This window comes from Tursiops truncatus, chromosome 13, assembly GCF_011762595.2.
Source record: "Tursiops truncatus isolate mTurTru1 chromosome 13, mTurTru1.mat.Y, whole genome shotgun sequence".
Lineage (NCBI taxonomy): Eukaryota > Metazoa > Chordata > Mammalia > Artiodactyla > Delphinidae > Tursiops > Tursiops truncatus.
The window spans coordinates 7,625,282-7,648,469 of record NC_047046.1 but is presented as its reverse complement, the minus strand read 5'-3'; the positions used below and the strand labels follow the sequence as shown (position 1 = coordinate 7,648,469).

Sequence of the window (23,188 nt, the reverse complement as noted above, 5' to 3'; positions counted from 1 at the left end):
TTTGTAAACCCTCAAGCGCCGTGTAGATGCAGAGCTGCAATGGAGCACCATGCACAGTGCTCAGGTACATACATGCAGTAGGCGCTCAATACATAGCTGAATGAATGAGGAAAGAAAATGAATTAACTAGGAAGAGTTCATCATGTCCTGGTCGCGGCCAGTGCTTGGGTGCGACAGGGAATCCTTCCGTCTTTATACCTCCCCTCCACGAGTCACCACAGGACCGCGTGTTCCCGCATTGTGGGGCTTCCGGTGACCACGCCCCGCCGACAAACCACGCCCCTCGCTTTTCCAGGCTCCCGCGAAAGGCCGCGGTGTTTTGGCCCGCGGGCGGAGCCGTAGGCACAGTCTCCTCGGGCGTCCGCGGTCGGGAAACCCGCAGTTAGGGCTCCCCGGCCGAGGTTCACGATGTCGGAGAAGGAAACGAGGGAGAGCGGAGGCTCCCCGGAGGCCAGCGGGGTGACTGCCAGCTACATACAGGAACTGATACGGCGCAAGGAGGAGATCGAGGCGCAAATCAAAGCCAATTATGACGTGCTGGAGAGCGTGAGTGTGGGCACGGGGCTTCCGGGCGGGCGTGGGAGGCGCCCGGAGGCCTTCCCAACCCGGCCCCCAGACCCGGGGCGGGGACTGAGAGACCAGGGCGGCCTCCGCTTGAGCTCTCAGCTGTGGGTCTCTCCCTCCCTGGGAGGCCCAAGGCGCAGCAGTTGTGGCCTCTGTGGGCAGCAGACAGTGAGGCAAATAACGTGAATAACTAGGAACAGTTAGAATTGATGTTCTAGCAGGTATTTGTGGAATTCTTGTTGGGTGCTGGGCGCAGTTGTTAAGCGCTTGACATTGGTTAACTCGTTTAATCCTCCCAACAACATTTTGAGGTGAGTTCTGTCATTTCCCCCATTTTAGGGATGAGGCAACAGAGGCATTACTTAAACCTGCCTCAAGTCACAGGGCCAGTAAGTTTGCAGAGGCAGGGTGATAATCACCTCTATCATCAGTCCTTGTTGAACGGTTACCAGATGTCCTGTGCTTTACTAACCACTTTACCTCAGAGCTTCTTAAGCTTTAGTGTGTATTCGAATCACCTGGAGAGCTTGTTAAAATTCAGATTCTGTTGGCGGACAGATGTGTGGGAGCAGCTACTGCATTTCTAGCAAATTCCCAGCGATGCTGATGGCACTGGTCTAAGAACCCAGCTTTGAATGACAGGAAAGGCTCGTTATCCTTATTGTATAAGGAGGAAACTGAGGCCCAGAGTGGGGAAAATCCTTGCCTAGGGTCACGTAGGTTGGAAGTGGCAGTGGTGGGGCTAGTTCTTAGCTAGCCACACCCCACTGACTCCAAAACGGATACAGTTTTTCTTAAGCCACCTAGTATAAAACCACAGATCAATTTGCCGGGGAAGAGTAAATGAATTACATTCTATGTAGGGCGGATGGAATGCATTTTAGGTGGTGGGAGTAAGATGAAGTATCATATGGAGGTCAGGGTACCATTTTACTGGGCGCTGACTATGTGCCTGAAGTGGGCCGGTTTATGTATGTGTTATATCGTGGAATCCTCTCAACTACTCTGTGAAGTTGGTTTGTTACCCTGAGGTTCAGAAAGGGGAAGTCACTTGTTCAGAGTCACAAAGTGGGATTCAGATCTTATGCCTGTTGAACCCAGAATCTGTGCTTTCAAGTGTTGTGCCAGCAACTTCTCACACCTTAGTTACTTTGCTACTGCAGGCAGGATATGCTCTATCTGTATATGTCCTGTACTGTTGTTACTCCCTTGATATTTTTCTTTAAGTTGCCTCACTTTTTTTACTTAGTTTTATTTTTAAAGGAAATCTTATAACTTCACAGCATATGAAAAAATGAGACTCTCTTTCCTTAAATATAAAAGTGTTTGTCAAGGTGATCCCTCCAACTCTCTGTCACCTGATAAATGGATAGCTGAAATGTGGTCTATCCATACAACGGGATATTAGCCAATAAAAAGGAATGAAGTGCTGGCACATGGCTACAAAAGTGCATGAATCTTGAAAACGTTATGCTAAGTGAAAGAAGAGCATCACAAAAAACCACACATTTTATAATTCCATTTATATAAAATATCCAGAATAGGTAAATCCATAGACAGAAGATAGATTAGTAGTTGCCAGGGGCTGAGGGGAGGGGGGAATGGGAGTGACTGCTAGTGGGTCTTGGGTTTCTTTTTGGATGGTGATGGAAATGTTCTAAAATTGATTGTGGTGATGGTTTCATAACTCTGTGAATATTCTAAAAACCATTGAATTGTACACTTTAAATGAGTGGGTTGTATGGTGTGTGAATTATATCTTGATAAAGCTGTTAAAAACAAAATGGAGGGCTTCCCTGGTGGCGCAGTGGTTGAGAGTCCGCCTGCCGATGCAGCGGACGCGGGTTCGTGCCCCGGTCCGGGAGGATCCCACGTGCCGCGGAGCGGCTGGGCCTGTGAGCCATGGCCGCTGAGCCTGCGCGTCCGGAGCCTGTGCTCCGCGGTGGGAGAGGCCCACGTACCGCAAAAAAAAAAAAAACAAAATGGAGAGGACCAAAGATAACAAGTGATCTGGAGGTGATATAAAGACCAGCACCAAATGGAGACTTTCTCCCTGATTATTGAAGGGTTGAAGATAATTAGAAAGGGAATGGGTTATTTAATGCCCCGTGTGTGAGTTGCCAGTGGTGTGAGTCTCAACTTTGGAAAGCAGTGTCTGATGTGGTATTGACTTGGAGAGGCCAGTCAACTCTTAGTCATCATGGGCAGGCATGAGGCAGATACAGATATTTAGCCCCTGGCACATTTATGCTGTATCTATAGAGAGTCCTGTGCTAAGACAGTATACGAGACCCCCTTCCCCGTGAACAGGGAACAGTAGGTGTAACCCAGAGGCTTTCAGAGAGAAAGGGACAGACATGAATGGAATCCTTCCCCCGTGTACACTTTCAGAGAGAAAGGTACAGACACGAATGGAATCCCTCCCGCTAGCACGTGTGTACACTAGGCAGCTGGTCTCCGTGCTGATAATTACAGCCATCACCTATTACTTTCTATGTATATTAATTTCCTAGGGCCATCATAACGAATTACCACAGCTTGGTGGCTTAAAACGACAGAAATTTATTCTCTCACAGTTGTGGAGTCCAGAAGTGTGACATCAAGGTGTTGGCAGGTTTGAGTTTTTCTGGGCGCTCTGAGGGAGGATCCGTTGCATGCCTCTCTCCTAGATTCTGGTGGCTGCTGGCCATCCTTGGCTTGTAGCTGCATCACTGCAGTCCCTGCCTCTGTCTTCACGTGGCCTTCTCTCTGTGTCCCTGTGTCCCAAATCTCCCCCTCCTTTCTTTTATCAGGATACCCGTCATTGGACTTAGGGGCAACCTTAAATCTAGGATGATCTCTTCTCGCTGATCCTTCACTTAATTATATCTGCAAAGATCCTTTTTCCAAATAAGGTCACATTCACAGGTTCTGGGGTTTAGGACTTGGACATATCTTTTGGGGGCCGCTGTTCACCACTCTGTGAATGTGCCTGGCACTGTGCTAAGCACCCTACATAGGTCAGCTCGTTAATTCTCAGAGCAGGTGGGAAGGGAGGTAAGTGCCGTTATTCCCATTTTATAATTGAAGAAGCTGAGGCCCAGAGAGGTGAACCTCTTAACCAAGGTCACCCAGATTGTATGTGGCAGAATTGAGCTTGAAATCAAAGTCTGACTGAAAATCCCTGAAACATGTCATATAACATGTTTCATTGCTTTTGTGCACCATGCTCTGACTTATGTAGGAAAAGACTTTAAAACATTAAAACAAGGGAATTCCCTGGCGGTCCAGTGGTTAGGACTCTGCGCTTTCACTGCCAAGGGCCCAGGTTCAATCTCTGATCAGGGAACTAAGATTCCACAAGCTGCGCGGCACAGCCGAAACAACAAACAAACAAACATTAAAACAAATGTATTGTTTTCCATAGGGAATACATTGCCATGGTCAAAATTCAAAATCTACAAAAGGATACATAATAGAAAGTCTCTCTCCCTCTGCTGTCCCCTAGCCTCCCCGTTCCTCTTCCCAGATGGCAACTGGGGTTCCAGTTCAGTGTTCCTTCCAGGGATGAAAAGCCTGTTTGAAGGCCCCTTTACATCTCTTTTTATTTTCAGAAGAACCAAAGTCCTGCCTCAGCTGGGTGCTCTTTGAGGTTTTTACTCCCCTCCAGCTTCCAAGGCCACCAGCCAGGTGTCAGCTGCCCATAGGAAGGAGGGTTTGGAGGAGTGGAGGAAGAGGCTGGCCTTGGGGGTGATGCTCAAAGGAGTCTTTAGTTTTATCTGCACTGCTCTAACTTCAAAAAAGGAGAATGGATTCGTGCATTACTGGTGTTATTAAAAGTCAGTTAAAAAATGGTGCCCACCACAGAGAGCAGTCATGAGAGGATGTGGGAAAGGACCTGGTCTGTGCCAAGTGATCAATATATGGCCTCTCTCGTTACTGTCACCTTTATTATGACTGCAGAGGACGGGAGTCTGGGGAAAGAGGCCCGAGGACTTCATACCTGTGAAATCTTTTTGACCTCATTTCTTCCCTCCAGCAGAAAGGCATCGGGATGAACGAGCCACTGGTGGACTGCGAGGGCTACCCCCGGGCAGACGTGGACCTGTACCAGGTCCGAACCGCAAGGCACAACATCGTCTGTGAGTGACCCTCTCTGGGGATGTTCCCCCACCTTGCAGCAGGGGATGTTTAAGGCACACAGAGGAATCGCCAGTGTTCCATATTATCTGCTTCCTTGGCTTCTGCCTTGATGGGATCATCTCACTGTCCCCATCGAGGGACTGAGAACTAAGGGGGCAGGTTAGACTCTAGGGGTCTGTCTTTATGGTTTCATTTTTCATTTTGTTTTTAGGGCCTTTGCTTCATTGCGGAAACTTTTATTGCAATAACAACAGAAACCCAAGTCAGATATTGCTTACGATCCCAATCAAATCAATTACGTCTTAGGAAATACGTTTAGCTATTAATGATAGTGACCTAACTATGGTCACTCAAACAGAAAACAGCTCAGTTCCTCAGTAAAGACATTTGGAGGTAGGCAGCGCAGGGCTGGTCATCAGAAACTCAGGCTCTGCCATCCTTAGGCAATTCATCCATCTTCAGGGTCACCATGTCCATGTTCCAGGCAGGAAGAAAGGGAAGGAAGAAGGTAGGAAGGGCACAAGCTCCTATGCCAGCTGCCACCCCTCCTGTAAAGGATCTGTCCTGCAAGTCCCACTCCCACCCCCTGCATCAATTTCTGCTTTCCTCTCATAGGCTCCTCTGCCTGCAAGAAATGTACCCCACAATGGGCATGTTGCTATCCTAAATAAACTCTCTTATTTATGTGTGTGTATATGTATTGTATGTATGTATATACGTATGTATTTATTGTCAAGGAACAGAGAGAGTAGAGATTGGGTAGTTTATTAGTCTTCTGTTTCTGCTGTAACAGATCATCACAGACTTAGTGGTTTAAAACGTCACGAATTTATTATAGTTCTGGAAATGAGACATCCAAGTGGGTCTCACTGGACTAAAATCAAGGTGTCAAGCAGGGCTGTGTTCCTTCTGGAGGCTCTAGGGAGAATCCATTTCCTTGTCTTTTCCAGCTTCTAGAAGCTGCCCACACTCCTTGACCTGCAGCCCCTTCCATCTTCAAAGCCAGCAGTCACATCTCTCCAGCTTCTGGGTTTGGCATCACATCTCTTTCTCTCCCTCTCCTGCCTCCCTCTTTCACTTATAAAGACAGTTGTGATTACGTTGGGCCCACCACCTGGATAATCTCCCCATCTCAGAGCCCTTAACTTAATCACACCTGCAAAGCCCCCTTTGCCATGTAAAGTAGCAAATTCACAGGTTCTGGGGATTTGGATGGGAACCTCTTTGGGGCCACTTTTCACGCTGCCACAGGTAGGCAACCAGCAGTCTCTACCACAAAGTCATATTAGAAGGGAATTTATCATCCACCTTTCTCCCTTAATGACTTCTGTTTTACCTGTGAATCTTGACTCTATATACAGCGTGCTTTGGTCTAAGGTCAGGTTTCTCAGTGAGAGTACAGGTAGCCCTGGGGTGAGACACAGCTGAAGGTGCCAAAGTTTCCTCAAAGTCACACTATGATCATAGGACTTCTTAGAGCGTCACTTTTCCTTGAAGATGTTGGGAAAAGAAGCATGCCATTTTAATATTAAAACAAATAGGAAGATACAGAGTAGGGAAAAACCGTGTTAAGACAGTCAGACTGGAGGGAAATTTGGGGCTTTTGGCTAAACCCTTGGACGCCCCAGGGAAGCAGTCCACTTGCTCCCCAGTTAGGAGGATTCTGGGAGAAATTTGAGAAGCCCTAGCCCACAGTGTGAGGGTGGGCACCGACTTATTTTTTTCCAAATGGTTGGCCTGATGTTACAACACCATTTAGTCTGTTCTTTCTCCGTTAATTTGAAACACTAACAATATTGCGTATTAAATCTTTAGACGTGCTTATGTCTCTTTCTGGGCTTTTTGCTCTGTTCCGTTGATCTCTCTTTTTGGGTGCTAACATCATGCCATCTTAATGACTTTAATATACGTAAGAGTCTGTTTGAGCGATTCCTTATTGGTCTTCTTTTGAAAAACTGTTCTCACAAGTTTATTTTATTTAAAAAATAGACTTTTTTAAAAAAAATTATTATTTATTTTTGGCTGCATTGGGTCTTTGTTGCTGCGTGTGGCTTTCTCTAGTTGTGGTGAGCAGGGCCTACTCTTCGTTGTGGTGCGCGGGCTTCCCATTGCGGTGGCTTCTCTTGTTGCGGAGCTTGGGCTCTAGGCGTGCAGGCTACAGTAGTTGTGGCTCTCGGGCTCCAGAGCTCAGGCTCAGTAGTTGTGGTACACAGGCTTAGTTGCTCCACAGCATGTGGGATCTTCCCGGACCAGGGCTCGAATCCCTGTCCCCTGCATTGGCAGGTGGATTCTTTAAACGCTGTGCCACCAGGGAAGCCCTAAAAAATAAACTTTATTTTTTAGAACAGTTTTAGATTTACAGAAAAATTGGGAAAATAACACAGAGAGGTCCGGTATACTCTGTACCTAGTTTTCCCCATTACTAGCATCTTCCCTTAATATGTTGCATTTGTTATAATTGCAAGTTTGTTTTTTGAAATGTACTTTGGAAACATTTTGTTCAAGGAAAAAATTTTTTTTAATTCTGATTAGAATTGCAGTATATGGTGTATGAAGTCATTCATTCCTTTACCCAGCAGCAGTAGCTTGAGACTTACTGTGTGCCAGGCCTCTCTGAAGGCTCTGGGGTCCTCGTGGAGCTTATCACCTGGGGGACCTTTTCTAGTCAGAGTGACCGTGTATTATACACTGACACCATTTTAAGTCTTCCTGCCCAGGTTTATGTCTTCATTTATTCAAGTCTGGGCTCTTTCTCGTGTCTGCACCAGTGGGTTGAGTGCTAGAGGCTCGTAATGCCTGAGGGCCTTACCTGTTCTCCAAAGTGACAGGAGCAGAGGAACAAGGTCAGGTAGCCTTGCGTGCCCACAGTCCAAGGTGCCTGGAAAGTCTGAAAGTCTGTGGCCTATGGATGCTAGATGTGGCTTGGCAGGCAGTGCTGGTTTGTTCAGGCCTCTGGAACTCTTCACAGGGAACTGGCTTTTTTTTCTTTTAAGGTTTTTTTTTATTTTTGATGTGGACCATTTTTTAAAAGTCTTTATTTAATTTGTTACAATATTGCTTGTTTTATGTTTTGGTTTTTTGGCCACGAGGCATGTGGGATCTTAACTCCCTGAGCAGGGATCAGACCTGCACCCTCTGCGTTGGAAGGTGAAGTCTTAACCACTGGACCACCAGGGATGTCCTAGGGAACTGGCTTGAATGAGGTGCTGAATCCAGAGCCGTAGAGGAAGTTGTCTTTAGGTTAAAAAACAAGTTAACCCAGCTCCCAGCCACTCTGGTAGCCCGGCCTGCAGAGATGACTTGCTTGGCCCACACAGTCCTTCCCAACATCCTGAGTTGACCGTCAGTACTGAAAAAAATCCGAAGGTTTCATCCCCAAACTCCTAATTTCCAGCTTTGCTCCCTGTTGCCTCTCCCAGACTGAATATCACCAGTCACGTGTTGGTAGACTTGGCATCATTTTTTCTTCTAGAGGCATTACGAGAAAAGCGAAAGCCTTCTTAGCCCAGCCTGCTTTACTCGTGTTTGCCCCTTGTGAGCGTTTGAGTTTGTGGCCATGGATTCACCTGGTCAGTTCCCTCCTTCTGCTCACCTTTCAGGTCTCAGCTGAAACGGTGCTGCCTTTGGGGAGCCTTCCCTGATCTCCTAGTCATTGAAGTCATCAGGTGTCATTGCAATCACTTGTCCCACAGCTGCTCTCCTTGCAGGACTGTAAGCTTCATGAGGGCAGCCCCTCTGTCGTGTTCACAGATAGGTCCTCAGCTTCTAGCACAACGTCTGGCATATAATAAGTGCTCGTTGAATAGTCAGTGAATGAACGTGTGGGTCTTGTGTCCTCAGCTGTCTTCTCGGCCCCTGACACGGTGCTCTCCTCCAGGCTTGCAGAACGATCACAAGGCGGTGATGAAGCAGGTGGAGGAGGCCCTGCACCAGCTGCATGCTCGCGACAAGGAGAAGCAGGCCCGGGACCTGGCCGAGGCCCACAGGGAGGCCATGAGCCATGGCCTGGGCCAGAGCCAGGACCTCAGCCCGGCTCAGGCCTTCGCCATAGTGAACAGCATCAGCCCCGGCTCCCCTGCCAGCATCGCAGTAAGCCAGGGCCTGGCCCCGTAAATCCACACCCCAAGGGTGCCTTGGGGCGGGGGTGGGGGTGGGAGGCTATGGACAGACAGACCCACGCTGTCACCAGTGCAGCAGACGCCGATGAAGGCCCGCTGCAGCCCAGCAGGAGTCAGCCCCTGCTGCCCACTCAACTAGCTGCAGAGAGACCCTGGGACACAGGGTGACCCCGGAGAGGGAAAGAGGCTCTCTTCTCAGGGCCGATTTTAGCTGGGCGTTGAGTAATGGACACGAGAATGACAACAGTAGCTGCCACTTGCTGAGCCCTTGCTTAGCACCACGTATCCTGCCAAGTGAGTTATAGCTTCCCTGGTGTCTTTAGAGAAGTTTTAACAGCTTTATTGGGATATAATTCACATACCATAACTTTAACCCTTTTAAGGTACATATATGATTCAGTAGCTTTTAGTGTATTAACAGTCAATTTTAGAATATTTTCGTTATCCCAAAAAGAAGCCCAGTGTCAATTTGCCATTACGCCTCAACCACCCCATCCCCTCAGCCCCTGGCAACCACCGGTCTGCTTTCTGTCTCTCTGAACTTGCTTATTTTGGACATGTCATATATGTGTAAATGGAATCATATAACATGTGGTCCTCTATGACTGGCTTCTTCCTTTTAGTATCATGTTCTCAAGGTCCAGCCATGTTGGAGCATGTATCTCAACTTCATTCCTTTTTTAATTTTTTAAAAAATTTTTACTTTTTATTTAAAAACTTTTTTTTATTGGAGTATAGTTGATTTACAGTGTTGTGTTAGTTTCAGGTGTACAGCAAAGTGAATCAGTTATACATATACACACGTACATGTATCCACTCTTTTTTTCTTTTTTTTAAGATTCTTTCCCCATGTAGGCCATTACAGAGTATTGAGTACAGTTCCCTGTGCTATATAGAAGTTTATTATTAGTTATCTATTTTATATATAGTAGTGTGTATGTGTCAGTCCCAATGTCCCAATTTATCCCTCCCTCATGTTCATTCCTTTTTACTGCTGAGTTTAATGTGCTGTCTGGATAGACCACGCTTTGTTTATCCATTCCTCAGTTCCCATTTTTTGGCCATTATGAAGAATGCTACCGTGAACATGATGTACAAATTTTTATGTGTACCTGCATTTTGTTGTTGTTCAGCCTTAGTCTAGTCTTTTTTTGAATTTTATTTTGTTTATTTATTATTTATACAGCAGGTTCTTCTTAGTTATCCATTTTATACTTATTAGTGGATACATGTCAATCCCAATCTCCCAATTCATCGCACCATCCCCCACCACTTTCCCCCCTTGGTGTATGTGGGCCTGCATGTAATATTTAATCCCACAGCTGTTCTCTGGGGTAGGTACTAATCTACCCCATTTCACCCATGAGGAAAAGCCTCAAAGACCTGAAGTACCTTGTGCCAGGACGCACAGTTTCTAGAAGGTGGACCTGGGTCCTGCCAGTCGTCTTTAGTGATCACAAGACTGCAGGTTACACACAAGCTCTGTTTTATTCACCACTGTGTGCACAGCATCTGGCACAGAGCTGTCGTCAGCCTGCGACGAGTATTTGTTGAAGGGATGGGTGAATTGTGATCTGTGCTCTTAGAGTGACAGGATCACTCTAGTTCTGGGTCAGTGTTGTGCCCGTGGCTGCTTGCCTGGGGGCTTTTAGGGCCAATGCATCTAAATTCTGACCCCTGAACAAAATAGGCCAGATGGGCCTGCCTCTACTTGCCCCCAAACCTGGGTCAGACCCCAGAGAGCTTTTCCCCATTTTCCTCCAGGCCTATACAACTGCCAGCTTTTCTCAGACACTGGGTAGACCTGGCCACCTTTTATTAGATCTGCCCCTGGAGGAACCCCCGGAGGAGGTGGCCCAGTTATCCACCATCCCTCCCTGCCCGAGGTATCTAAATCCCAGCCTCTTTGCATCATGCCTGCCGTTCTCCCCTGTAGAAAACACGCTTATTAAATTGGGAACGTATGGGAGGGTAAAGAACACCAGAAGAACATTTAACCTCTAGCCTGATTTTCTGTTTTCCCTTCTCTCTTTAGGGTCTGCAAGTGGATGACAAGATAGTGGAGTTTGGCTCTGTGAACACCCAAAACTTCCAGTCGCTGCAGAACATTGGCACTGTGGTCCAGCACAGTGAGGGGGTGAGTTGGAGGTATTACGTGGCATCTGACCAGTAACCCTGGAATTGCCGGGGCCAGGAAACGTGGCCGGGGCCTCTGACAGCTGCCCTCAGAGTGCCGTTTCTCAGGCACAGTCCCCGCTCGGGGCTTTCGCATTTGCTGTTCCCTCTGCCTAGAATGCTAATCTTCTTCCCTTACCCCCTCACCTTCCTTCCTTCCCTCCCTCCTCTTGTACAAATGCCACCTTCTCAGTGAGGCCTTTCCAGCCACCCTGTCTAAAATACCCCTCTCCTGCTTCCTATCCCCGTTTTCATTTAACAAGGTTTCTTAGACATCTTTTCATCTGGGCACACACCTCGCTCTTTTTCACTGCTGCATAGCACTCCATGGTATGAATGGATAGAAGTTTGTCCACCCGCTGCCTTATCAGTGGACGTCTTGTTCATTTCCAGTTTTATGCCGGTGTGAATAGTCGTGCATACTTGTTCACAACTGTGCACACCTGGAAGTAGAATTACAAGCTCTCAGCAAATGCACACTTAAGATTTTAATAGGTAATTTGAAAAAGTTTTATGAATTTGTACCTTGACCAACAGTATGTGAGTCCAGTCGTCCCTCAGTATCCACGGGGGATTGGTTTCAGGACCAGTGCAGATACCAGAGTCTGTAGATGCTCAAGTCCCGTGGTTGGCCCTCCGTATCCACGGATTGTGCAGTACTGTATTTATTGAAAAAAATTCACATGTAAGCGAAACTAAGCAGTTCAAACCCATGTTGTTCAAGGGTCAACTGTGTATCATATCATCAGCAGTACTCTATTATTGATCTTTTAATAACTTTGCCAAAATGCCATCTTGTTTTAATTTGTATTTTCCTGACTACCAGTGAGATTGAGTACCATTTCTATGAATTGTCTGTTAGTCTTTTTTCCCCACTTATTTTCTATTGGGTTATTTGTCCTTTTTAAAAATTGATTTGTAGGAACTCTTTCTATATTCTATATATTAAATCTTTGCCTGTTTATACATTGCACATGTCTCTCCTGATTAGCTCCTTTTCTTTTAACTTTCTTTATGGTAACTTTGATTACTTGAAAGTTTCTTTTTTTAATTCACTTAGATATCCATTTTGTTAAATTTATTAATATTATAGGGCTCTTTGCTGCCAAAACCATCCCTGAGGATTAAAATAAAGAAATACAGTACAGTGCATAATAGTGTAGTGCTGTTCAAACAGTAGTATATTAGAACTTGATTTGTGTGCCTTTTGATAATTTCATTCCTTAAAGATATAATAAAAGTTGAAATTCAAAACAGGCTGCAGCCTTCTAGTTTCTGGCAGAATATGCCATTAAAAAACACTTCCACGTAACCATCTCATCTTGTTTCTCAGTAATGTAACCCCAACCAAACCTTTTTTTGGCAAAGATCCATACTTTGCAGGAGAAATATGGGGCTCAAAGTACAGAGAAATTACTAAAGTTTTTGGTTCCCAAATGAAATCTTCAGTTCAACCGACAATTCTTGGTTTGTCTTGCACCCACACAGCCCCCACTTGGCCACACTGCTCATCCATGTGTAACTCATCAGAAGGCAGGCATCGGGCCAAGAAACAGTTGGCCAGTGTTGGCGCCCTGCTAGAGGTCAGGCCCTCATTTCTGCACTGACTGACACCTTCATCAAGTCTGTACTTATGTGGAAGTTTAGAATTTTGATTTTGTCAAATTCATCAGTTTTTTGCTTTACGGCTTTGGCATTTTGTGTCTTCTTAAAGAAATTCTTCTAGTACTTTTGTCTTTAGCTTTTCTTTAATCCGTCTGGAATGTATCTTTTATTTTTATTATTATTTTTTTGGCCACACCGTGCAGCTTGCAGGATCTTAGTTCCCTGACCAGGGATCAAGCCTGGGCCCCCTACAGTGGAAGCTTGGAGTCCTAACAACTGGACTGCCAGGGAATTCCCTATTATTGTTTTTTATAACAGTTTAATTGACGTACAATTCGCATACCTTATAGGTCATCCATTTAAAGTGCATAATCCAGTCGTTTTTAGTCTATTCATGGAGTTGTGCACCCATCACCACAATCAATTTTAGAACATTTTCATCACCTCAAAAAGCCTTGTACCTGTTAGCAGTCACTCCCTATTCCCCCCATATATACCAGCCCCTGGCAACCACTAAACTACTTTCTGCCTCTATGGACTTGCTTATTCTGGACATTTCATATAAATGGGATCATACAATATGTGATATTTTATGACTACTTTCACTTAGCATAGTGTTTTCAGGGTTCATCCATGTTGTAGCATGTGTCAGGAACTCATTCCTTTTTTTAAAAAATAAATTTATTTACTTATGTATTTATTTTTGGGTTTGTGTCTTCCTTGCTGCGCGCAGGCTTTCTCTAGTTGCGGTGAGCGAGGGCTGCTCTTCGTTGCGGTGTGCGGGCTTCTCATTGCGGTGGCTTCTCTTGTTGCAGACCATGGGCTCTAGGCATGAAGGCTAAAGTAGTTGCGGCATGCGGGCTCAGTAGTTGTGGCTCGCGGGCTCTAGAACGCAGGCTCAGTAGTTGGGGCACACAGGCTTAGTTGCTCCGCGGCATGTGCGATCTTCCTGGACCAGGGCTCCATCCCGTGTCCCCTGCATTGGAAGGCGAATTCTTTTTTTTTTTTTTTTTAATGGACCGAATTATTTAATTAGGTTCTTTGTAAGAAGTTTAGAACACTACTTTGTGAGGATAAATTCTGTTTGTAAGAGCGAACACAGAGCGGAGGTAGCCCTGGAGTTGAGGAACAGCTTTGCTTCTTTGCAGAATTTGTGAGTCCACAGCTTTCTGATCAACCTTCCGCTGCTCTGTAATCTCGTATTTCTCTCTCTCTGTGTAGAAGATCTCACCTTCCTGGTGCCTGGACTTACGCAGTTTCTTCTTCTTGAAGTAAGCACCAGTGAGATGTTCTGGGATTTTCACACCACTGATTTCAATTTTGGTGGAAGTGGCAATGACAAATTTCTGGTGTGTTCTCCACAGAGGAACTCGATTGAAGGACAGAGGCCCAGTCACAAGTAGCAAGCCACTGCTCAGCTGCTTCAGGAAAATGACCCTCTTGCCGTTGTAGCGCCCAGTGAGGATAATCAGAATGGTCCCAGGAGTGATGCTGGCGCGGTTTCCTCACGTGCTTACTGAAGGGTTTCTTGCCGTGACTCAACAGCTTTCGAGGCACGTCTTCAGTAGGATGATACCTAGGCATTTTGCGAAGTTTAACCACCCGGGTACCACCATTCTTGTCACCACCAACTGGTTTTGTGACAGTAGCAAGAAGCTTCACCTTCTTTTTCTTTTCAACCTTGGATTTAGCTGCTGAATACTTCCTCTTGTACGAGGCCTTTCTGGAATACATAGCCGATAGGGAATATCTGCCAATTCCTCTGACCAGGACAGGGTTTCGGCTGCAGTGGGGCTTCCCCTGCTTCCCCTGCTTCACCTTTTTAACCTTGCCACCAGCATCAGCCTTCTTGGCTTCAGGTTTTTTCTCCTTAGTATCTGGCTTCTCAGCCTTTTCACCCACCATCTTGCAAGATGGGAAAAAAGGGCAGGCAGATTCTTAATCGCTGCGCCACCAGGGGATCCCAGGACTTCGTTCTTTTTTATGACCGAATAATATCCCGTTGTATGGATAGACCATATTTTATTTATCCATTCATCAGTTGATGAATATTTAGGTTGTTGCCACTTTTTCGCTATTGTTATAGGGTCATACTTCTGTGAACATTCTGTGTAAGTTTGTGTGTGGTCATATGTTTTCATTTCTCTTGGGTTTATAGCTTATCTGAAATTAGTTTTTCTGAATGGTGTGAGGCAGGGCACCAAACTTAATTTTTTTCCCCAAATGGACAGTAGTTGTCCCAACACCATTTATTGAAAAGTTAGTACTTTACCCACTCATTTATATTGCCACCTCTGTTCTATAATTCTTATGTGTGCAATTCTTTATTCTGTTTCTTTGATCTGTTTGTTTGGAGCCTTTCTGGGTTCCCCGGAACAAATCCATTTGTTCCTGCTCTGCTTCCCTTTAACCCCTGGCTATAAAGGGTGTATTATTTGTCTATTGGTGAGTGAGAAATCACCCTAGAGCTTTAACAGCTCGAAGCATCAAGCATTTATTATCTTATACAGTTTGGGCGGTCAGGCAGCGTCCAGGAGCCATGTAGCTGGGTGGTTTGGGCTCAGGGTCTCTCATGAGGTTGTGGTCAGGATATAAGCGGAGGCCATAGTCATCTGAGGGCTTGACTGAGGTTAGAGAATCTGTTTCCAAGATCCCTCACTCACATGGCTGTTGGCAGGAGGCTTCAGTTCCTCATCACAAGGGCCTCTCCACAGTGCTGCTTGAATGCCCCACAGCGTGGTGGCTGACCTCCCCAAGAATGGGCGGTCCAAGTGAGAGCAGAGAGGAGTCAGCAGCACCTGCTCTGACTCAGTCTCTGAAGATTCACACTCTCACTTCCACTTTATTCGTTAGAAGCGACGAAGTCCAGCCACCACTCAAAGGGAGGGGAATTAGGCTTTAGCTTTGGAAGGAAGGAATTTCAAAGAGTTTAACCTTGTGGCATGGTACCTTTGTTACCTCTTTACTGTCCAGTCATCATTTTAGTGAGATTTCTAGAGATGATGCAGATGTAGGTTCATTCTGTTATGTTTACCCAAAGTCTCAGTTTTTCTCTCCTTCCTCCCCACCCCACCCCCAGCTTGCTAGTGTGTCATAGTTTACTCACGTCTCTTGGGTACCTTGCTGCACATACTTTTAAACTTTGTAGTTGTCTGGGCTCATTGTTAGTGGTTTGCTTTGTAAATACGTCTTTTTTTTTTTTCCTGGTAGAGGTAATACAAACACATGGTAAAAACAGAACCAAAGAACATGGAATGAAAAACCTCCCTCTCCTCCAGGTGCATTTCCTGTCCTCCAAAGGCAGCCACTTTCCAACTGTGTGTCCTTCATACATCAGCACACAGAGCTACTGGTTGCTTTCATTAAGGTCTAATTGACCCACAGCAACATTCCCCCTGTTCAGTGTCCAGTACTGTGAATTTTGTCAACTGTATGTAGTTATGTAAATGTCACCACATGAAGATACAGAGCAGTTCTACAGCCCGAAATGATCTCATGCTTTTGTAGGTAAGCCCTCTCTGCACCCCCATCGCCCGGAAATCACTGATCTGTGCTCCATCCCTGTAGCTTTACCTTTTCCAGAATGTCATATAAGTGAAACTGCAGAGTATAAAGCCCTTTAAGTCTGGCTACTTTCACCCAGTGTCATGAATCTGCCGTTCTTCCACATGGTCACGTGCATCTGTAGTTCATCCCTTTTCACTGCTGAGTAGTGCTCCACTGTGTAATGAGCCCCAGACTCTTCATCCATTTCCCAGTGTGGGGCATTTAGGTTGTTTTCCAGTTTTTGGTGATTACTCATAATAGCCACTGGTGATTACTCATAATAGCCACTGGTTTTTAATTTGTCTTTTCCAGTTAAATATATTCTTAGGCCTACAGATCCTTTTTTTTAAAAAAAAACTGAGGTATAACTGACAAATAACATGGTATTAGTTTCAGGTGTACAACATAGTAATTCAATATTTGCATATATTGGGAAATGATTGCCACAGTAAGGCTAGTTAACATCTGTCACCATACATAGTTACACATTTTTTTCTTGTGATGAAGACTTTGAAGATTTACTGTCTAGCCGCTGTCAGATATGCATAGAGTATTACCGTATACCAGAATGCACAGTGTGGTGACTATAGTTAATAACACTGTATAAGGCCTTCTTTACAAAAGTAGTCATTGAACGTTTTCTTTTTTTTTTGAATGTTTTCTAACAACAGAACCTTTTCTTCAAGTGAAATTTCCTGGGGAATTCCAAAATATCAAACAGATAAAAGCTGAGCTGCTGGGATAAGCTAGAGGGGGTGGGGGGACCTCACGCCCTCAGGGCCCGGGGTGCTCCTGGAACCAGAGCCCAGCTTGAGAATAAGGGGTCTGGGTTTTTATGGTCTCTGCTCTATGAATTAAAAAAAGTTTTTTAAAACCCCACAGCATTCTATTGTTAGACTTTTAGGTACTTTCCAATTTTATGGGAACCTGAAAATTAACACTCTTGTAGACAAAGCTCTGTTTCCTTAGATAATTTTCTAAAGGTGAGTTTCTGGAATGCATATACTTTCAAAGGAAAAAACCCTTAAATTAAAATAATTTTTCTTTATTATAAAAATAATGTGTATTTCATTCAGCCATAAAAAGGATTGGTGTACCGATATGCTATAACATTAACGAACCTTCAAAGGACTTCTGGTAAGTGAAAGAAGCCGAACAGAAAGGGCCACATATTTAATTAATTAATTTATTTAATTTTATTTATTTAATTTATTTATTTTTGGCTGCGTTGGGTCTTCATTGCTACACGCGGGCTTTCTCTAGTTGTGGCGAGCAGGGGCTACTCTTCGCTGTGGTGCACAGGCTTCTCGTTGCGGTGGCTTCTCGTTGTGGAGCACGTGTGGGCTTCAGTAATGTGGCATGTGGGCTCAGTAGTTGTGGCTCACGGGGTCTAGAGCGCAGGCTCAGTAGTTGTGGCGCACGGGCTTAGTTGCTCCGCGGCATGTGGGATCTTCACTGACCAGGGATTGAACCTGTGTCCCCTGCATTGGCAGGCGGATTCTTAACCACTGTGCCACCAGGGAAGTCCCAGAAAGGGCCACATATTTTAGAATTCCGAAATGTCCAGAATAGGCAAATGCACAGAAAGCAGAGACAGAAAGCAGACTGGTGGTTGCCAGGGGCTGGGGGAGGAGGGAATGGGGAGTGATTGCTAATGGGTATGGGGTTTCTTTTTGGGTGATGGAAATATGCTCTGAAATTAGTTAGTGGTGATGGTTGGACAAGTCTCTGAATATATACTTTAAAATGGTGAATTTATTGTATATGAATTATATTTCAATAATAAAAATAATGTGTTTTTATTGTGAAAAAAACTCACACAATGCGAACGTATTTCAAGTAAGAATAAAAGTCCTGGATTTCTCCCTCCCTTGTAGTACCTTCCCTGCTCTGAGTCCTGGGCAAGGTGCAGGCGCTACAACAGGGAACAAAACAGGTCAACCAAGGGTCCGTGGGAACATTTTAGTGGGGGAGATGAGCATTAATCAAATAATCACAGATGTGTAATTGTACACTCCAGTGAGTGCTATGAAGGGACAGTTCAAGGGGGCTAGGAGAGCAAATAGTGGGGTTCTGATGTAGTTTGGGGTTGAAGGAGAGTGTTCCTGAAGACGTGGCCTCTAAGTGTATTGAAGTTTATCAAGACTGGCAGGGAGAGGAGCCCACCAGCAGGGTCAAGGCCCTGAGGTGAGAGGATCAGAGAAGGCTGATTGGAACCCAGAGCAAGGAAGAGGGGGAGAGGGGAGGAGGCAGGGCCCTTCTTCAATGTTCCCAAGCAGCAGTAGAGAGCTTCTTCCAAGCTGGAGAATAACAGCTGTAAGCAGCTTCGTGCCTTGAAAAGATTTCTCCAGAGGCCAGGTAGAGAGCTGATTGGAGGGCTGACAGAGTTTTAGCAGCCAGGTCAGGAGATGATGGTGTCTTTGACGAATGGGCTGGAGGTGCAAGTGGGCAAATCAGAAAGACATCTAGGACGTGCCATAGGTAGAAACCCTCTGGATTTCTAGCTCTCCCAGGGCCATCATTTCCAGAACTGGAAGCACATCAGTGAAGCTCTCACACATTTTCTGGGTGTGGATGTGTATGTCTACAGTGATTGCTTTTTGAAAAAGAAGTCACAAAGAAGACCTGCTCTATGTACCGTTCTCGATGTTTCTCCCTTTGAAGGGATTTCCATGTTGGTACACGTGTATCGGTACACAATGTACCATGTTCCCTGGCTTGGTTTCTCATCGTTCGTTTAACCAGACCCCCAACCTGGACATTTAAGCCATTGCCAATATTTGGCCACCACAAATAGTGGTGTCGTGAATATTCTTATCTTGTGTGAGGGTTTCTGTCAGATTTCTAGAAGTGGAGTTACTGGGTTAAAGGCAATGCACATTTACCGATTTGATAGGTGTCGTCACGGTGTCCTCCCAGAAGCTTGCGTTAGTTCATGTTCTCTCCAGTAGTGTATGTGAGTGCTTATTTCTTGACCCTCCCCAACTGTGTTACTGTCAGTCTTTTATCCTGTGACAGTCGAGGTGGAAAATGGTGTCTTTTTTTGTTTTTCATCATGCTTTATTTTTTCTGATTCAGAGATCCCATTGATAGATCTGCCTTAATTTTTTAAAATTACGGTAAAATGTACATAACATAGAATTTACCATTTTTAAGTGGCATTAAGTACATTCACATTGTTCGGCAGCCATCTCCACCACTGTCCCTAGAACTTTTTCATCTTCCCAAACTGAAACTCTACCCATTAAACACTAACTAGTCATTCCCATCTCCCCAAGGTTCTGGCAACCACTAATCTACTTTCTGTCTCTGTGAATGTGACTGCTCTATATACAGCCCTCTAAGTGGAATCACACTATATTTGTCCTTTTGTGACTCATGTGTTTCACTTAGCATAACGTCTTCATGGTCCATCCAGGTTGTTACATGTGTCAGAATTTCCTTTTTAAGGCTGAATGATAGGGACTTCCCTGGTGGCGCAGTGGTTGGGCATCCGCCTGCCAATGCAGGGGACATGGGTTTGAGCCCTGGTCCGGGAAGATCCCACATGCCGCAGAGCTACTGAGCCCGCGTGCTACAACTACTGAAGCCCGCACACCTAGAGCCCGTGCTTCGCAACAAGAGAAGCCAACCCAATGAGAAGCCTGCGCACTGCAACAAGGAGTAGCCCCCGCTCACCACAACTGGAGAAAGCCCGCGTGCAGCAACGAAGACCCAATGCAACCAAAAATAAATAAATTTATATTTAAAAAAAAGGCTGAATAATATTCTGCTGTGTGTATATACTACATTTTGTTTATCCTGTAATCCATTGATGGCCACTTGGGTTGCTTCTACCTTTTGGCTATAATGCTATTCACCATTTTGGTGAATAATGCTACTATGAAATGGGCATACAAATTATGTGTTCAAGTCCCTGCTTTCAGTTCTTTGGTTATATACCCATATGTTTAATTGCAGGTTGATACTGTTATTCTATCTTCAATCTCTTAAAAGATTTATTTATTTATTTATTTTGGCTGTGGTGGGTCTTTGTTGCTGTGCGCGGGCTTTCTCTAGTTGCAGCGAGCGGGGGCTACTCTTCATTGCAGCGTGCGGCCTTCTCATTGCGGTGGCTTCTGTTGCGGAGCGCGGGCTCTAGGCTCGCGGGCTTCAGTAGTTGTGGCTCGCAGGCTCTAGAGCGCAGGCTCAGTAGTTGTGGCGCGTGGTCTTAGTTGCTCTGTGGCATGTGGGATCTTCCTGGACCAGGGCTCGAACTCGTGTGCCCTGCATTGGCAGGCAGATTCTTAACCACTGCACCACCAGGGAAGCCCTATTTTCAGTTTTTTGAGGAATAGTCATGCTGTTTTCCATAGTGGCTGCACCATTTTACACTCCCACCAGCGGTGTATAAGGGTTACGATTTCTCTACATCCTCACTGACTCCTATTATTTTCTTTTTTTCTTCTTCTTTTTTTTTTTTTTTTTGCGGTACGTGGGCCTCTCACTGCTGTGGCCTCTCCCGTTGCGGAGTACAGGCTCTGGACGCGCAGGTTCAGTGGCCATGGCTCACAGGCCCAGCTGCTCCGCAGCATGTGGGATCTTCCCGGACCGGGGCACGAACCCGTGTCCCCTGCATCGGCAGGTGGACTCTCAACCACTGCGCCACCAGGGAAGCCCCCCTTTGTTTTTTTTGATAATAGCCATCCTAATGGGTATAAGGTGATATCTCATTGTGGTTTTAATTTGCATTTCTCTAATGATGAGTGATGTAGGCCATCTATTCATGTGCTTATTGGCCATTTGTATATCTTTTTTGGAGAAATGTTTAAGTTCTTTGCTCATTTTTTAATTGGGTTGTTTGTTGTTGCTGTTGAATTCTTTATATATTCTGGATATTAATCCCTTATGAGATATATGATTTGCAGATATTTTCTCCTATTCTGTGGGTTGCTTTTTCACTATGTTGACAGTGTCCTTTGATGTACAGAAGTTTTAAAATTTGATGAATCTTGTTTTAACTTGTAATTTTCTTTGGTATATATTGTACCTACTTTAATTTTTTTGTTAAGGTAATACGTACGCATAGTAAAGAAGAAATAATGGTACAGAAAGATAAAAAAGTAAATGTCTTCTTCTCTTACTCCAAACTGCTAGTGCTTCTTTCTGGAAGTAACCACTGTTAACAGTTTATCTTCCAGAAAACTTTGTATGCACCAAGCAACACATATGTCTATTTATTTATTTAGATTAATTAATTAATTAATATTATTTTTGGCTGCATTGGGTCTTTGTTGCTTCGCGCCGGCTTCCTCTAGTTGCGGCGAATGGGGGCTACTCTTTGTTGCGGTGCGCGGGCTTCCCATTGCGTTGGCTTCTTTTGTTGCAGAGCATGGGCTCTAGGTGTGCAGGCTTCAGTAGTTTTAGCACGCGGGCTCAGTAGCTCCGCGGCATGTGGGATGTTTCCGGACCAGGGCTCAAACCCACGTCCCCTGCATTGGCAGGAGGATTCTTAACCACTGCGCCACCAGGGAAGTCCTATGTCTATTTATTTATTTATTGAATTTTTAGAGCTTTTATTATTTTTTTTATTATTTATTTTTAAATTATTATTTTTAAATTGAAGTATACTTGATTCACAACACATACGACCTTTTAGGACATATATTCAAATGGATTCATACTTTGCTGGTTTTGTTTTGTTTTTACTAAACAAACTGCTATTCACTATACTGTATTTGACCAATACCTTATTGAGGGATATTTTGGGTGTTTTCAGTTTTTGAAATTTATAAACAGTCCTGGGATAAATGCTTTGTTCATATATCATCTTGTACTTTTGCAGAATATATCTTATATGCACCTTCTAAAGATGCTTTGTTGTTGCTGGGGGCAGTTGTGTTCTTCCAGGAAGAAGGTACCAAATCTGTAGCCCCACTGCCTGCCCCCAGAGTGCCACGTCCTCCACATTCTCACCAGTTGTAGGAATTATGCCTAAAATAAGCATCCTTACTACCAGTCTGGTGGGTGGGACTTCCCTGGAGGTCCAGTGGTTAAGAGACTCCACGCCTGCACTGCAGGGGGTGTGGGTTTGATCCCTGGTGGGGCAACTAAGATCCCACATGCTGCGCGGCCAAAAAAAAAAAAAAAAAAAAAGACAGTATCTCAGCATTCTAGTCTGAATCTCTTTGAGTACTAAGGAGGTTGAACATAAAATGAGCTCATTTTCCTTTCAGAAGCCCCTGAATGTGACAGTGATCCGCAGAGGGGAGAAATACCAGCTTAGACTCGTGCCGACACGCTGGGCGGGAAAAGGACTGCTGGGGTAAAGTATCCGTGTCCGTTCATTCACACTGCAGCGTGCACTGCATGCTTGCTAGACACAAAGCTGCGGGCAGGAGGTGGGGTCGTGGGGAAATGAAGGGAATTTCCAGACTGCCTGTAGCAACTCATGATAAGTCCTTGTGGCGGGAATGAGATTCCAGGTATGGAGGTGGAGGGAGCCCTGGTCGCTCTGGTTCTTTTATTAACTGGACGTTTGCTTTGAAAGAATGAAAGCATGTAGGTGAAAAGCTCAGGACGGCTCACTTCTGATCTTCCTGAATGGAGCCACAAACTTACACTGTTCCTTTTTTTTCCTTCCAGCTGCAACATTATTCCTTTGCAAAGATGATTGTCCCTGGGGAACAGAAACAGGAAAGCATATTCCCTTGCCCCAGACTTGGGTCTAGTGGGCATTTCCTCCTTCTCTTCTCTTCCTGAAGCTCAAGGATCTGGAAGAGGCTGGGAGCCTGAACTTCTAGGTGGTGGAAACGCTGTGGCCTCCCAGTGTGATCTCTTGGGATTAACGCATTGTTAAAAACTAGATTTGTGTTTAGCATCTTTTGCAAATTAGGCCACGGCCCTACATGGGAATCCTCTAGATTGTGAGCAGGTGGGCGGGAGTTATTCTGGTAGGTGCTGATGTGACTTTATGCTTCTAGAAATTTTGTTTTTTTTTCCCCCAAATAAACAGTTTTACAGTGTTGATATGAGCATGTTATCACCCCAGCTGAATTTCCTATGAACTTCTCAAACCA

At 45.1% G+C, this 23,188-nt stretch overlaps 1 protein-coding gene and 1 pseudogene across 3 annotated transcripts; one reads left to right on the top strand and one right to left on the bottom strand.

Moving 5' to 3' along the window:
• The first annotated feature begins 322 nt into the window (after positions 1 to 322).
• Positions 323 to 23,143, top strand: PSMD9 (proteasome 26S subunit, non-ATPase 9). 3 transcript variants are annotated; one of them, XM_019950394.2, is made up of 6 exons: positions 340 to 546; positions 4,583 to 4,685; positions 8,564 to 8,775; positions 10,840 to 10,941; positions 22,346 to 22,434; positions 22,755 to 23,143. In XM_019950394.2, the coding sequence occupies exons 1-6, from the start codon at positions 409 to 411 to the stop codon at positions 22,780 to 22,782; spliced, it is 672 nt and encodes a 223-aa protein (XP_019805953.1). In that variant the 5' UTR covers positions 340 to 408; the 3' UTR covers positions 22,783 to 23,143. The 3 variants fall into 3 exon arrangements, with proteins under 3 accessions (XP_073646115.1, XP_019805953.1, XP_019805954.1); XM_019950395.3 differs by having other exon boundaries at positions 343 to 546; positions 4,586 to 4,685; XM_073790014.1 differs by lacking the exons at positions 4,583 to 4,685; positions 8,564 to 8,775 and having other exon boundaries at positions 323 to 546.
• On the bottom strand, positions 13,584 to 14,500 carry LOC109552598 (large ribosomal subunit protein eL6 pseudogene; annotated as a pseudogene).
• Positions 23,144 to 23,188: the final 45 nt, after the last annotated feature.

What these genes read in the sequence shown, in the direction of transcription:
- PSMD9 (XM_019950394.2), top strand. Translation starts at nt 409, where the DNA reads ATGTCGGAGAAGGAAACGAGGGAGAGCGGAGGCTCCCCGGAGGCCAGC. An exon ending in ATTATGACGTGCTGGAGAGC is followed by an intron (nt 547 to 4,582) that starts GTGAGTGTGGGC and finishes TCTTCCCTCCAG; the next exon opens with CAGAAAGGCATCGGGATGAA. An exon ending in CGCAAGGCACAACATCGTCT is followed by an intron (nt 4,686 to 8,563) that starts GTGAGTGACCCT and finishes GCTCTCCTCCAG; the next exon opens with GCTTGCAGAACGATCACAAG.